At 39.2% G+C, this 15,285-nt stretch overlaps 1 protein-coding gene and 1 long non-coding RNA gene across 2 annotated transcripts; both read right to left on the reverse strand.

Moving 5' to 3' along the window:
* Positions 1-752: 752 nt before the first annotated feature.
* On the reverse strand, positions 753-3,479 carry LOC110005990 (uncharacterized). Its single transcript, XR_010665040.1, has 4 exons — positions 3,354-3,479; positions 2,590-2,625; positions 1,862-2,405; positions 753-1,038 (listed from the first exon to the last, which is right to left on the reverse strand). It is a non-coding gene; the product is annotated as an uncharacterized lncRNA (long non-coding RNA).
* Positions 3,480-5,824: 2,345 nt separating this feature from the next.
* Positions 5,825-14,171, reverse strand: LOC109978355 (uncharacterized). Its single transcript, XM_065950911.1, has 9 exons — positions 14,138-14,171; positions 12,653-12,901; positions 11,484-11,775; positions 10,671-10,813; positions 10,301-10,580; positions 9,976-10,121; positions 9,164-9,386; positions 7,758-7,936; positions 5,825-7,672 (listed from the first exon to the last, which is right to left on the reverse strand). The coding sequence occupies exons 1-9, from the start codon at positions 14,169-14,171 to the stop codon at positions 7,611-7,613; spliced, it is 1,608 nt and encodes a 535-aa protein (XP_065806983.1). The 3' UTR covers positions 5,825-7,610.
* Between the last annotated feature and the right edge of the window lie 1,114 nt (positions 14,172-15,285).

The following is a 15,285-nucleotide window of genomic DNA, read 5'->3' on the forward strand; positions in this document are numbered from 1 at the left end:
AAAGTAGCACTGGTGCAACCTTCTTCAGTGCGGCAAACGCCGGTGACAACAAACTTAAACGGGCTGCTAAGGAAGGCACCTTGTGTGACCAGTGTAAGTCGATACATGTGGGTACAGTTCAATTAAAGTATCCTGATATGGAGGTTTCGACCATCACCCTAGCCATAGCAATACTTACGCTAGATTGCTATCATGTTCCATATGATATGGCCTGGCTAACTGCATAACAGCAAAATGAATGAATAAATAAGAAGCATCAAGCTTTCCAAAAATATGAATTAAAGACACAGTAAACCCTTTTCCTTGATGTAACCAAGTGAAATGGATGAAAACATCAACGAAGTGAGTTTCAAGACAAACATGACTGCACGTGGTTGATTCTACAAGTTTGCGGATGAATCCTGGCGTTTGGTTAAGACTTCAAAGTCATGTAAAGTTTGCAGGGATTGGTTGAATTTTGCGAAGTTGACAACATTATAACTCCCCTTGAGGGAGTTCATTCCTGTCTTAACTTTTCCCATGAGCACTGAAGAATGTTTAACATAATCGCTGGAGAGAAATATCTGAACTTTTACAAGTTCTCCTGAATAATACGCCTTGCTGGGCGATTAGTGATAGAGCAGCTTCTATTTTGGTTTCTGGCTATGCACAAAGAAAGTTAAATATGCTAGATAAAAGAATATATTAGTCTGATAGTGATTAAAAAATGAAATTGATGCTGAATGCTCCCTTATTATGGTTTTTACTTGGGGTTGTCATTTCCGTTGTTCTCTGCCGAGTTCCCGATTCGGATCTCGGCTCCATCCAGCCTCTGAGCGCAGCAGTCTCCTCTATTGGTTACTTTGACAGATGTGACTGCGTGTGTTTCTCGTAGGTCCAACCTCCACCATGGGTTTGTCTCTTCCAAGGTGTGGGTACAAAACCCTTTATCGTACGTGGAATCGCGTCGCCCATCGATAGCCTTGGACGCAGGACCAGTAAAACTTGTTGAGGACTGGAATGCTTTGCCTCTTAGAGCCAGATTGGGTACATGATTTCCTTGAAACAAAAAAAGACAGACATCCTTCTTTACAATGATTCATCAAGTGCATACAAGTTTAAACAAGTGCTAATTGCAACAGGCAATCACTAATTGGATGGACGGGCAGGTGGACTTAAAAAACGTAAAAAAATAAAATAAAATAAAATAAATTGCTCATAAATGATTGGTTTATTCTCAAAAATGTGTCATGAGAGTTCACAGTGACATTGATCTCAGACGTATTCACAAACTCAGTCTTATCAGACTCAATCTTTGAGTTGAAATCCACAAATTGGCCAAATTTGATGAAATGTCACCAAGGTGTCACTGAGATTCAAAGTTCAAGAGAATGGGACTGATGATAGACAATTTGTGAGGCAGAATGCCTCCTGGATCCTGTCACAGGTCTCATTGGCCCAAAAGCAGAAGTCTCAAGACTGAAAAAATGTGAACCAAAAACACTAGGCCCATACAGGTTGATTTTCGTCAACTCGGGTAAATAACAACTCTCAAATTTATTCAACCTTAAAAACAGTGGGATTTACGATGGAGGATTAGGGCCATGTTAAAAAGTTTTTATTTTTTTTATTTCAAGATTAAACATGTAAATTTAGGACTTTATTCTTGTAAATTTACAACTTCATTCTCGTAAATTTACTACTTTATTCCCGTAAATTTACGACTTTATTTTTGTAAATTTCAGGAGTTTAATCTCGAAATTTAAAAAAATCATAATTTTTTCACATGGCCCTAATCCTCCCTCATAGGGTTTACCATTATTTAGAAAAATGTTGTCTGTTACTGACTGATTTTAATATTCTTAGAATCATATGTACGTACCATCAGCATAATCTAAAGGGAAAACTTGGACATCGCAGAGACTAAGAATCTTCTCTGTTCCTGGAAGAAAAACTGTGACATAGCGTCCCTCTGTAGAGTTACATGGGAAGTAGAAAGTGCGTCCTTTGGGAATGTGGGAGATGATTGCACACCTGAATTTGAGAAAAGGATCAGAAAAGAAAACACAAAGTGAGGTAGGCAAAAGCTTTTCCTTGTCCCAATGGGGGATGTAATATAGAAGTCTACGTCAAGCACCTGGATTTTTTGGCACCATTGTCCTCCAATGAGTTTCCAATCCAGATTTCAGCACCGTCTAGCCTGTTTTCAAATTCATTTCTGTTGGTTATCATCACAGCAGTAACTGTGTACACATTCTGCAGGTCCACCCTCCACCAGGGATTGGACTCTTGGTGGGTAAGTGAGCAGGATCCTTTAGCAAAATTTGGGTCTCGGTTTCCATCAACAGCATTTCTGGCAGGACCATCAGGGTGCGATGAAGACTGGTCTGCAGTTCGACTCAGAGCCACATTTTGCACAAGAACACCTAGTTGAGTAAACAAATATTCACCAGTCAAAAGAAACAACAAATAATTAAGTCTTCAGCACAAAGCTTTCCAAAAATGTACATAAAAGATACAGTAAACACAATCCTTGATGTCTATACAGTAGAGTGAAATGGATCAGTATTTTGAACATCAATGAAATGAGTTTAAAGACAAAAAGTTTACCTGCCAGTGCTCCCGATGTCATCATGAGGGAAATGCCTGTAAGGCGATTCGACAACCGAGTTAGAGATTTAGACTTAGAAAAGACCAACAAAAAAGATCACATCAGTCCAGTTCTGGAGGTCTTTACACCGGCTCCCAGTCTGTCAGAGAATCGACTTTAAAATCCTGCTGCTGGTTTATAATGCGCTGAATGGTTTAGGGCCAAAAATACATCAGTGACCTTCTGATTAACTGTGAACCATCCAGACCGCTCGGGTCGTCTGGGACAGGTCTGCTCTCTGTTCCCAGAGTCAGAACCAAACACTGAGAAGCAGTGTTCAGCTTCTACGCTCCTTATATCTGGAAAAAACTCCCAGAAACCTGCAGGTCAACTGAAACTCTTAGCTCCTTTGAATCAAGGTTGAAAACTCTTACTGCCTTTCATTAAACGATTCCAATTGAAACTCTGCACTGTAACTTTTACACTTATTATATTTTTTATTCTTATTTTACTTATTTCAATTAATTTTAGTTTAATGATTCAGATTTTATTTTAACATACAGTATTTCAGTGATTTTTACATTTTCTATTTTAATGTTTCTTTTCTTTCCTCTGTCATGATGCTTTTTGACGTCTTGTGTGAAGCACTTTGAATTTCCTTGCTGTTGAAATGTGCTTTATCAATAAGCCTACCTTGCCTTAATGAAATATAATAATTAAGTGCACTGTTTAAATTAACACAAACTTACCAATAGTGGGCTTAGTTTAAAACACTCTGACTCACCATTTAGGATCCAGATGTACTGACTCCCATTCATAGCTTCGGAGGCCGGCAAAGAGTCAAGGTGAAAATAATTTTAATAAAAAAACGATCAAGAGGGATACACATCAGTCACTTTGTAGACGTTCCCTCTCCCTCTGTATTTCCAGTTTACCCGTGAGCATTACCAACTACCCTATTTACTGGATAATTTGTCTTGTTAAACAAGAATATGCAAATTGGAAGGAAGTTTGCATGAAAGGCAAAACATCCAGATGGGTAAACAGCCCATGCCTATTTAACCAACTTGGATTCTTAAGTATTCCTTGAAACAATGATTTCATCTCCAAACAAATTGACTTAACATTTCCTAAAACAAGCCTTCGTTTTTTGACTTCATACGTAAGGGCCATACAAACAACGCTGAATACTTCCAAGAGTTTACATGATGCCACAATATTGTCATACAAAGAAACAAATAGAGGCATAAAGGGGCTGAAACTCAAAAACAAAAAGCAACACTAACCCCAGTATTTTTCACCAATAATAGGGTAAAGTTCATCCCCTCCATTAGTCACTTTAATGTTTTTTCTGATTATTTGCATTAACTGTCTTCTGTAAAATTATTTGTCAATGTTTAATATATTTCGTGATATTCCCCCAATGGAAATTAATTTGAGAGTTAAATAAAACAAAACAAAAAAAAAGAATAATGCTAAAAGTTCAGATTAAACAAATGACGATTCAGACATTTTGACATTACATATTTATTTCAAAATGATGTACAAAATAAAACTCAACTGTAATATAATGCACTGTGCAAAGTCAGTTTCACCAATATTAGCATTCTAAATGAGCGACAACTCATTTGCAGTATGTTTTCTTCATTTACACACACGCACACGCACACGCACACACACACACACACACACACACACGCACACACAATCACATATGGCTTCATTATCACCATTGTTCAAGCATACACATACACATCTCAAAAATAAAATAACAATAATATATTCGTGATAATAACAAAATCAACATATTTCAGAAGTGCTGTTTGTTCTTTTACCGTAATCAGTGAAAGAGGAACAACATTCATACTTTTCTTGTCTTGTACAGCATGTGTCACAAGAACACATTGATGAGCATGGGATGAAGCAAAAATAACTCTGGTCCTTAATAAGTGAATAACTCTGGTCCGAATAAAGTGTCACTGGTATCACAGGAAGTAGATTGATACAGAGGTCACACCAACTCATGAGGTTCTTTCCCAACAGTAGTGATGTGGGAAACAAAAATAATCAGACCCTGGTCCCCAAATTTGTATTTGCTGACCTCTGCTGGTGAAAACAAGGTATTGGTTCATTTGATTTCCATTTTTTTCCAGGGTTGATAAGCATTCATGGTTGTTTTTGCAAGATTCTAGCCGTTCAAAGATTAAGGCCCTGTGTCCACCTATGATTTTTTTTTCTGAGCGTCAGCATCCCCAATTATTTCCAAAGAAGAGAGAGAGCTTTTCAAAACAGACGGCCGCCTGAATAAAGGCAAAGCTTTTTTCAAACATTTTTCTCTGCATTAAATAACTCATTGGACATAAATCCAGCAGTCCTATAGTTCCAAAAAAAACAATCTATAAGTCTTAGAACCTGTTTTAGAGCATGTCTCCTCTTGACTCGATGGTGTTGCAGCTGATAAAGCCGGACCTGCTGGACCAGGAAATAGAGAATCCCCTCAGTGCCACCTCCAGCACCCCGGCCCTCCATCGACCACAACTCCAGGTACACTCTTTACATGTTGCTTTTATTGTTGCATCCTTTGGCTTCAGCATTCAAATTTTAAAACATAGTTATCTTAACTTGTTGATGTAAAAGGTTTGAATAAATAAGCGTCCATTGGACTCTTAAAGAGGTCATTTTATGCCCTTTTATGGGTTCATATATTTAATTTATGTGCCTACTAAAGTACGTTCACAATCGCTAATGTTCAAAAAACGTGTTTGTTTTCATGTACTGCTCCTCCTTGCTCCCTCTCCGCTCTGAGTCTGTCAGCTACGCTCTGTTGTGCCCACACTGCAAGACGTGGGCCAAGTCTGCTCTGATTGGTCGGCCTGTCGGCTCTGCTGTAATTGGTCAGTTGCTCAGCACGGTTCTCGGAAATGTCACGCCCCTTTCACCATATTGGGAAGTCATTCATTAGTTTCCCCCTTCCTTTTTTAACTTTCATTGACAAACTTTGGTTTTCACTGCAACGAGAGTGAGTGCTGTCAGGTGGGGCCCCTTAGGGAGGTCTCCTACTGTCATTGCAAAATTTGAACATTTTGGGCCACTGCTTTGGTTTAAAGTTTGTTAGCCCTCAGGGGCCCCCCTTACTGGTCTGGGGCCCCAAGCAGTTTGCCTGCCCCCTGGAAACATCATGTGTACATAGTTACTGCAGTTTTAAAGTGTGTTGTTTTCTTCTTTGTGTAATTCAGTTTCAATTTGTTTTTTGAGATTTTAAATGATGTTTCCAAAAAAAAAAACCCAATCTCTTCTTCTCTTGGGACAATGCTGTAAAAAGTGCACACACAAACACAGACACACCCACACACATCATAAAGAACCAGTACATGTATGACAAGAAGAACAAGGTAAATCCCCGTCCAGCCCTGTCTCTGGGTGTGTCAGGTGTTGGCAGGTAAATCAGAATCACTGACACTCCTGAGGCCAGAACTGGTTGATAAATTCTTTATTTGATCCCTCTTCTGCTCCACTAGCGACGGCAGGCTAAATAACAGAGCTTCACTTACACAGCCTCCAAAGACACTTCCTTCATATTTTAACATCTTAAGACCCACAAGCACTTTATGTATAAATAGATTTATTCTAAAGGCTAACAACAGGATGTACAGAACTGTTACATCGTCTATTTATTTCAAAGCAAAATGAACTATAGTGATGTGATGAATATTGATATCCTTAAATCAAATCTGAATTTCTAAACTACGAGACATCTCACACATTATACACCAGCTGAAGTGAAAGTTAAACTTATCACAGTATATATTATGATGTCAAATTTCACACTTAAGTATAGTCTATTCATTTATGTATATATATAATACATAATGTAGTGAGTATAAATAATGAGTTTGCAATGGTTTTCAAATAGGATCTGAACTCAGTTTAAATGGAAACAATGTAAAGAGTGATATTATATTTGGTCCAACACATGAAAAATGCAGAAACAGTAAAAAAAAAGCTATAAAGGACGGATGCTTTTATGAGATCACAGTGAACCACCAACCGGCAACCTCCAGAAAAATAAAGCCAATGCTGAAGTGCAAAATCCTGCAGGTGCTCGAGTGTCCGCTTGAGGCTGACTCCAGGAAGTCACATACACACAACAGGCAAAAAAGCCATTTTTGCAGCAGAAATAAAAAAATATAAAAAAAAGAAACAGGTCTGATTAGGGATTGTCATTACTGGCACACACAGTACAGGGGGTTATTTTTTAAATAACTGCTCCATTTTGATCTTGAAAACGAGACGTGTTATCCATAGTTAGGCGTGGAGCTGACATGATTGACAGGTGGGCGTGGTTTAACGGTTTGTCAAGAGGCTTAAAACCCACCTCAGCTTCAGCTCTCAACCTGTCAACAGGTTGACTGAAAGTTAGACTGAGACAGGATTTCCAGCCGGCAGAAACAGATGGCTGACATCACTCAGACTTCATCCATTAATATTTACAGTCCACTGTTTGTGACCCACACATTGCTTCTGAAGAGTATTAATGATGCTGCGCTTTTGTCAAATACAAAACGGTTGAGATTTGTGGACAAAGTATACTGAAATGTTATTCAAACAGCAGATTAAAAGTGGTGTAGGGAGTTTAAGAGCCTTTCTTTGACTTAAAAACACACTGAGGGACATGAGGGAAATAAATGCAATTCAATTAAAAAAAACTGTATTTGTCCAGGGGGGGAAATTAAAAAATGTAGAAGGGAGAAGATTTTCTTTTATAACAAATTATAAAAAGTTAAAATGTTGAGAAAAAGTTGAAGGTTAAGTTTTATTTCCAGGTTCAGGCTCAAATCATTTGGGATCAATTCTTCTCTGATATTTAGCATTTTATTCTCATTTTTGATTCTCTCCTACTTATTTGACATGTCTTAAGGTGAAGTTTTGACTTGATTATAAACATTTAAAATATATTCAATATGCTGAATGTGAGAAGATCTCTCCTATAATTAGTTTAAGCCTGTTACTGCGCAGTAGGTTGTAATAGAACCCTAAAGTACTAGGTATGTGGGTCTTGGCGGCTGCTGTAGAAATACACTCTATGTGCTCCATCCTCGCCACCTGAGGCACAAAAACAGGAACGTTTTATATATTCTGTTGGAACACAGAATGTGCAGATATTTAAGGTGTGAGGTGATACCCTCACCTGAATGGCAGATAAAGTTGAGGTGCTCCTCACACGGCCTGTCTTTCCACAGGAAGCTGTCTCCTCTGGCTACAGCTCCACAGGCGTGACTCACACGTTGGGGGGCAGAATCGTACTGCCATTTGGTAAAATCCATGGCTTCACCGGACATCCAGAACCAGCTGTCCCCCATTATCTGTCTGCCCAATCAAATGAACAGGTTTACACATTAAAGGTGCTGGCATGTTAAGGTCCCTTATGCTTTGTTCAGTCTCCAACACATCCTGGCATTTCAGAAGGTCTAACAAGAAAATGTGCTGAAAAAAAAAAAGGAAAACTGTGGCTTGTAATTTTATGTTAGCGACAAATAGATTTCAGTTTGTTTCTAAGGTTATTTTTTTAAAAGATTTTTTAGGGTGTGGCTTCACTGAGAGCTGTTTTCAATGCATCGAAGCACGTCCATGCAAATATGGCACAAAAACAAAGGACACGCTACATTTGACTGGACGACCTGTGTCTTTTGAGTAAACAGAATTCATCAGCAACATTTAAATGGATTAAGCCCTCTGATTTGGTTGAGGGAGAGAGCAGGAATCTGCCATTTGAGTCTTCATCAGGACCATAGACTTCAGTCAAAAGTGCTTCTTCCTATCTCTTTCAACCTCCAATCTTTGTGTTGAAAGGTTTCTTCCATGCAAACGTTTCTGCACTTAGAATAATAGACTGTGTTGTTGCAAACTTAAAGGTCACATATTCTCCTCCTTTTCCGACCAGTTTAAATAAGTCTCAGAGGTCTCAAAAAACATGCCTGTGAAGTTTCTCAGAACAGGTTGTTTCAGTGTCTGTAGCTTTAAATGCAAATGAGCACTTTATCCAGGTTTGTTTTGAAACAAATCCCAAAGCCTACCACCTGTACCACCAACCTGCCAAGGGACTACAGGTGGAATTAAGTCCATGGCTACAACCGGGTATACAGTATTTACATGTTAATGTTCATTAATGTGCACTGTCCCTATTTTTAAATAAATAAATAAAACAGTGTTTGACCACGCCCCCTCTCTGTAAGGCCTCGATTGTCTTGGCCTCTCCCACTCCATGCCCAGTTGTTTACGGTGAGAAGGCGGACTCAGAGGGCAGAACAAACGCCGAGCTGTGGGAGTGTCACCCACCTGGGGGAGGGGTTACTGCCCTTTGTGATGTCATGAAGCCACAATATGTGACCTTTACATTATATCAGAGTACTATAAACGAACAAATATTTAAAAAAAGGGACCTATGCAGATGGTAATACTTCAAAAACATTTTAAATTATAAGATTTAAACACTTGAAATTTTGAAGATGAAAATCCAAGGGTCACATTTTATACAGCCGCCCGGAACAAGAGCACCAACTGTTTCCCCTAAACTGTTATCATGAACCGCCGTACCTGCGCAACCCCAGCCAGACATGATCTGTGAGCAGGAAAGAACCTCGGCTCAGCAGCTGCTCCACCTCGCTCTGCTCCTCTCGGCTGAGAATGCTCAGCAGGTCCCAGTGATGACGTCTGCAGTAGAGGAGAGCATCGGACCAGCAAAGCCGCTCACCCACCACCGTCACATTCCTGCCGTTCAACAGCATGCTCTCAGTCGCAGGAGGAGGAGGAGCGGTGTCTGCTGGCCAAAAACATACTTGAAATACATTTTAAAACAGGCTTGTTTTGATGATTAATTTCCTCGGGAAGTTTTAGTCAATGATGAAATGCTGACAACTGACAGCCAAAATTCGGGATTGGATCCAAAATGTCCCTGAAATGCTCTAACACTAACATTTTGTCTGATGCAATGAACCCTGAAGCCATTGAAAATAACCTTTAATTTGTGTATCTGGCCGACCCTTTTTGGATAGAACACATCTTGTCTCTTTGCCAGGGGCGTGTCCAAAGGGGTGGCATGGGCCCCCACTAGAAATTTGATTGGCCACCCCAAAACAATGAATTGGCTATATGCCATGTCAGAGGCGGGATATAAAAAATAATATGCTGAACCGCCATGTTCACCTATGTGTGTGTTTATTCACTGCTGTGCTAGCTTACTCTCAGTTAACTTCTTTCACAATCAGAAGGTAGCGAGAGAGAACTCCAATGATCCCCAGCTAGCCTCAAAGTCATCGTTTGTTATTGATTGAGAGGAATCTACATATTGAGTCTTCAAATAATCAGGTCTTTTTTTATATTATGGACAAAAAGGGGAAGCAACATACCTGCCAAAGAAGCATACACTTCCACTTCACAGAGTGACAAAATCCTTTTCTGTCCCGGTAAGATCACAACCACGTAGCGACCTTCCATGTCTCCACAATGGAAGGTGTGTGTTAATGTACCTTCAACCGATGAGATAGTACCACATCTAATGGAGGATGATGGAAATATTTCTCAAATTATATACAAAACTAAGAATTTCCATCACCAGTGGTGCTGCTAAGGCTTTCTAATGGCTGCTTGAGCGGAATTTAAGGAATGATAGTTCTATCGTGCTGCTAGACTGAAGCTGAAGAATGATTTCTTTAAGAGATAAGTCTGACTTACCTGGGGTTTTGGGTGACCTCGGTTGACGGAGAGTTCCCAATCAGGATCTCTGCCCCAATGAGCCTTTTAGGACAACAGTCTGGCCTGTTGAAGATAGTAACAGCACGAACCCTGTGCACAGCTAACAAGTCCAATTTCCACCAAGGAGAGGACTGGTTTGCAGTATGTGAACATAATCCAGTCATATCCCCATTTATAACATTGACTGCATGTACATTGTTCGCGTAAAGGGATGACTGCGTTGCTTGTCCGTTTGGGGCCACGTTTGCGAGAGGGTCCACTAAAGTGAGAAAAGTCAAGAGGAATGAACTATTATCGGAATTTTTGAAACAAACCAAAAAAAACAAGGCAAAGTCAGTGACAGTTGTACCTGCATACACCTCCACTTCACACAGAGTGAGAGCCTTCTTCGGTCCAGGGATAATGACGTTGACAAAGCGACCCATCACGCTGCCTCCCTCGCAGTAAAATGTGACCGTTTTACCCGCCCCGATGTGGGAGATGGAAGCACACCTGACAGTGGAAAAGAGTCAAAAGTCAGTAGGTTTTGGTCAACTTACAAACTTTTCATTCAAACACAACATCAGAGTCATGAATGGCTCAAAGAAACTCCAGGAGAGTTACAGCTCATCTCAAAAAGTACCAGCCAATGAATATGCTGCATTTTGGACACACTGCAAATGTCCATTTTCAGAATCCCATGATGGAAATGCCGTCATTCAAAGCTATATGAGATGAAGAAAAACACAAACGCTTGAAACAGAAAGTAGCACTGGTGCAACCTTCTTCAGTGCGGCAAACGCCGGTGACAACAAACTTAAACAGGCTGCTAAGGAATGAATCCTGGCGTTTGGTTAAGACTTCAAAGTCATGTAAAGTTTGCAGGGATTGGTTGAATTTTGCGAAGTTGACAACATTATAACTCCCTTTGAGGGAGTTCATTCCTGTCTTAACTTTTCCCATGAGCACTGAAGAATGTTTAACATAATCGCTGGAGAGAAATAGCTTTTACAAGTTCTCCTGAATAATACGCCTTGCTGGGCGATTAGTGATAGAGCAGCTTCTATTTTGGTTTCTGGCTATGCACAAAGAAAGTTATATATGCCAGATAAAAGAATATATTAGTCTGATAGTGATTAAAAAATGAATTTGATGCTGAATGCTCCCTTATTATGGTTTTTACTTGGGGTTGTCATTTCCGTTGTTCTCTGCCGAGTTCCCGATTCGGATCTCGGCTCCATCCAGCCTCTGAGCGCAGCAGTCTCCTCTATTGGTTACTTTGACAGATGTGACAGCGTGTGTTTCTCGCAGGTCCAACCTCCACCATGGGTTTGTCTCTTCCAAGGTGTGGGTACAAAACCCTTCATAGTACGTGGAATCGCGTCGCCCATCGATAGCCTTGGACGCAGAGCCATTAGCAAGTGTTGAGGACTGGAATGCTTTGCCTCTTAGAGCCAGATTGGGTACATGATTTCCTTGAAACAAAAAAAGACAGACATCCTTCTTTACAATGATTCATCAAGTGCATACAAGTTTAAACAAGTGCTAATTGCAACAGGCAATCACTAATTGGATGGACGGGCAGGTGGACTTAAAAAACGTAAAAAAAAAACAAAAAACAAAATAAATTGCTCATAAATGATTGGTTTATTCTCAAAAATGTGTCATGAGAGTTCACAGTGACATTGATCTCAGACGTATTCACAAACTCAGTCTTATCAGACTCAATCTTTGAGTTGAAATCCACAAATTAGCCAAATTTGATGAAATGTCACCAAGGCGTCACTGAGATTCAAAGTTCAAGAGAATGGGACTGATGATAGACAATTTGTGAGGCAGAATGCCTCCTGGATCCTGTCACAGGTCTCATTGGCCCAAAAGCAGAAGTCTCAAGACTGAAAAAATGTGAACCAAAAACACTAGGCCCATACAGGTTGATTTTCGTCAACTCGGGTAAATAACAACTCTCAAACTTATTCAACCTTAAAAACAGTGGGATTTACGACGGAGGATTAGGGCCATGTTAAATTTAGGACTTTATTCTTGTAAATTTACAACTTTATTCTCGTAAATTTGGGACTTTATTCTTGTAAATTTAGGACTTTATTCTCGTAAATTTACTACTTTATTCACGTAAATTCACGTAAATTTACTACTTTATTTTTGTAAATTTCAGGAGTTTAATCTCGAAATTTAAAAAAATCATAATTTTTTCACATGGCCCTAATCCTCCCTCGTAGGGTTTACCATTATTTAGAAAAATGTTCTCTGTTATTGACTGATTTTAATATTATTGGCCCTAGACTGAAGAGTTCTTGCACTCCAAAACTTGTTTGAATCATATGTACGTACCATCAGCATAATCTGAAGGGAAAACTTCAACCTCGCAGAGAGTAAGAATCTTCTTTGTTCCTGGAAGAAAAACTGTGACGTAGCGTCCCTCTGTAGAGCTACATGGGAAGTAGAAAGTGCGTCCTTTGGGAATGTGGGAGATGATTGCACACCTGAGTTTGAGAAAAGGATCAGAAAAGAAAACACAAAGTGAGGTAGGCAAAAGCTTTTCCTTGTCCCAATGGGGGATGTAATATAGAAGTTTGCGTCAAGCACCTGGATTTTTTGGCACCATTGTCCTCCAATGAGTTTCCAATCCAGATTTCAGCACCGTCTAGCCTGTTTTCAAATTCATTTCTGTTGGTTATCATCACAGCAGTAACTGTGTACACATTCTGCAGGTCCACCCTCCACCAGGGATTGGACTCTTGGTGGGTATGTGAGCAGGATCCTTTAGCAAAATTTGGGTCTCGGTTTCCATCAACAGCATTTCTGGCAGGACCATCAGGGTGCGATGAAGACTGGTCTGCCGTTTGACTCAGAGCCACATTTTGCATAAGAACACCTAGTTGAGTAAACAAATATTCACCAGTCAAAAGAAACAACAAATAAGTCTTCAGCACAAAGCTTTCCAAAAATATACATAAAAGATACAGTAAACACAATCCTTGATGTCTATACAGTAGAGTGAAATGGATCAGTATTTTGAACATCAATGAAGTGAGTTTAAAGACAAAAAGTTTACCTGCCAGTGCTCCCGATGTCATCATGAGGGAAATGCCTGTAAGGCGATTCGACAACCGAGTTAGAGATTTAGACTTAGACAAGACCAACAAAAAGGATCACATTAGTCCAGTTCTGGAGGTCTTTACACCGGCTCCCAGTCTGTCAGAGAATCGACTTTAAAATCCTGCTGCTGGTTTATAATGCGCTGAATGGTTTAGGGCCAAAAATACATCAATGACCTTCTGATTAACTGTGAACCATCCAGACCGCTCGGGTCGTCTGGGACAGGTCTGCTCTCTGTCCCCAGAGTCAGAACCAAACACTGAGAAGCAGTGTTCAGCTTCTACGCTCCTTATATCTGGAAAAAAACTCCCAGAAACCTGCAGGTCAACTGAAACTCTTAGCTCCTTTGAATCAAGGTTGAAAACTCTTACTGCCTTTCATTAAATTTCAATTGAAACTCTGCACTGTAACTTTTACACTTGTTATTTTTTAAATCTTATTTTATTTATTTCAATTAATTTTAGTTTAATGATTCAGATTTTATTTTAACATACAGTATTTCAGTGATTTTTACATTTTCTATTTTAATGTTTCTTTTCTTTCCTCTGTCATGACGCTTTTTGACGTCTTGTGTGAAGCACTTTGAATTTCCTTGCTGTTAAAATGTGCTTTATCAATAAGCCTACCTTGCCTTAATGAAATATAATAATTAAGTGCACTGTTTAAATTAACACAAACTTACCAATAGTGGGCTTAGTTTAAAACACTCTGACTCACCATTTAGGATCCAGATGTACTGACTCCCATTCATAGCTTCGGAGGCCGGCAAAGAGTCAAGGTGAAAATAATTTTAATAAAAAGACGATCAAGAGGGATACACATCAGTCACTTTGTAGACGTTCCCTCTCCCTCTGTATTTCCAGTTTACCCGTGAGCATTACCAACTACCCTATTTACTGGATAATTTGTCTTGTTACACACGAATATGCAAATTGGAAATCAAGGAAGTTTGCATGAAAGGCAAAACATCCAGATGGGTAAACAGTCCATGCCTATTTAATCAACTTGGATTCTTACGTATCTTACCTATTAACATTTCCTTGCCAATGAAATGTAAAACAAGCCTTCGTTTTTTGACTTCTTGTCAAGGTTAAGGGCCATTTTGTACATTTTGCGATATTCCCCCAATGGAAATTAATTTGAGAGTTAAATAAAACAAAACAAAAAAAAAGAATAATGCTAAAAGTTCAGATTAAACAAATGACGATTCAGACATTTTGACATTACATATTTATTTCAAAATGATGTACAAAATAAAACTCAACTGTAATATAATGCACTGTGCAAAGTCAGTTTCACCAATATTAGCATTCTAAATGAGCGACAACTCATTTGCAGTATGTTTTCTTCATTTACACACACATACACACAGACACGCACACACAATCACATATGGCTTCATTATCACCATTGTTCAAGCATACACATTCACATCTCAAAAATAAAATAACAATAATATATTAGTGATAATAAAAAAATCAACATATTTCAGAAGTGCTGTTTGTTCTTTTACCGTAATCAGTGAAAGAGGAACAACATTCATACTTTTCTTGTCTTGTACAGCATGTGTCACAAGAACACATTGATGAGCATGGGATGAAGCAAAAATAACTCTGGCCCTTAATAAGTGAATAACTCTGGTCCGAATAAAGTGTCACTGGTATCACAGGAAGTAGATTGATACAGAGGTCACACCAACTCATGAGGTTCTTTCCCAACAGTAGTGATGTGGGAAACAAAAATAATCAGACCCTGGTCCCCAAATTTGTATTTGCTGACCTCTGCTGGTGAAAACAAGGTATTGGTTCATTTGATTTCCATTTTTTTCCAGGGTTGATAAGCATTCATGGTTGTTTTTGCAAGAT

This window comes from Labrus bergylta, chromosome 22 (genome assembly GCF_963930695.1).
Source record: "Labrus bergylta chromosome 22, fLabBer1.1, whole genome shotgun sequence".
In the NCBI taxonomy this organism is placed as follows: Eukaryota; Metazoa; Chordata; class Actinopteri; order Labriformes; family Labridae; genus Labrus; species Labrus bergylta.

Coding starts and splice junctions, on each gene's coding strand:
- LOC109978355 (XM_065950911.1), bottom strand. CDS start 14,171: ATGAATGGGAGTCAGTACATCTGGATCCTAAATG. Junction 12,902..14,137: donor GTACATCTGGATCCTAAATG/GTGAGTCAGAGT, acceptor ATCCAGGTGCTT/GACGCAAACTTCTATATTAC. Junction 11,776..12,652: donor CCCTTCAGATTATGCTGATG/GTACGTACATAT, acceptor TTTTGTTTCAAG/GAAATCATGTACCCAATCTG.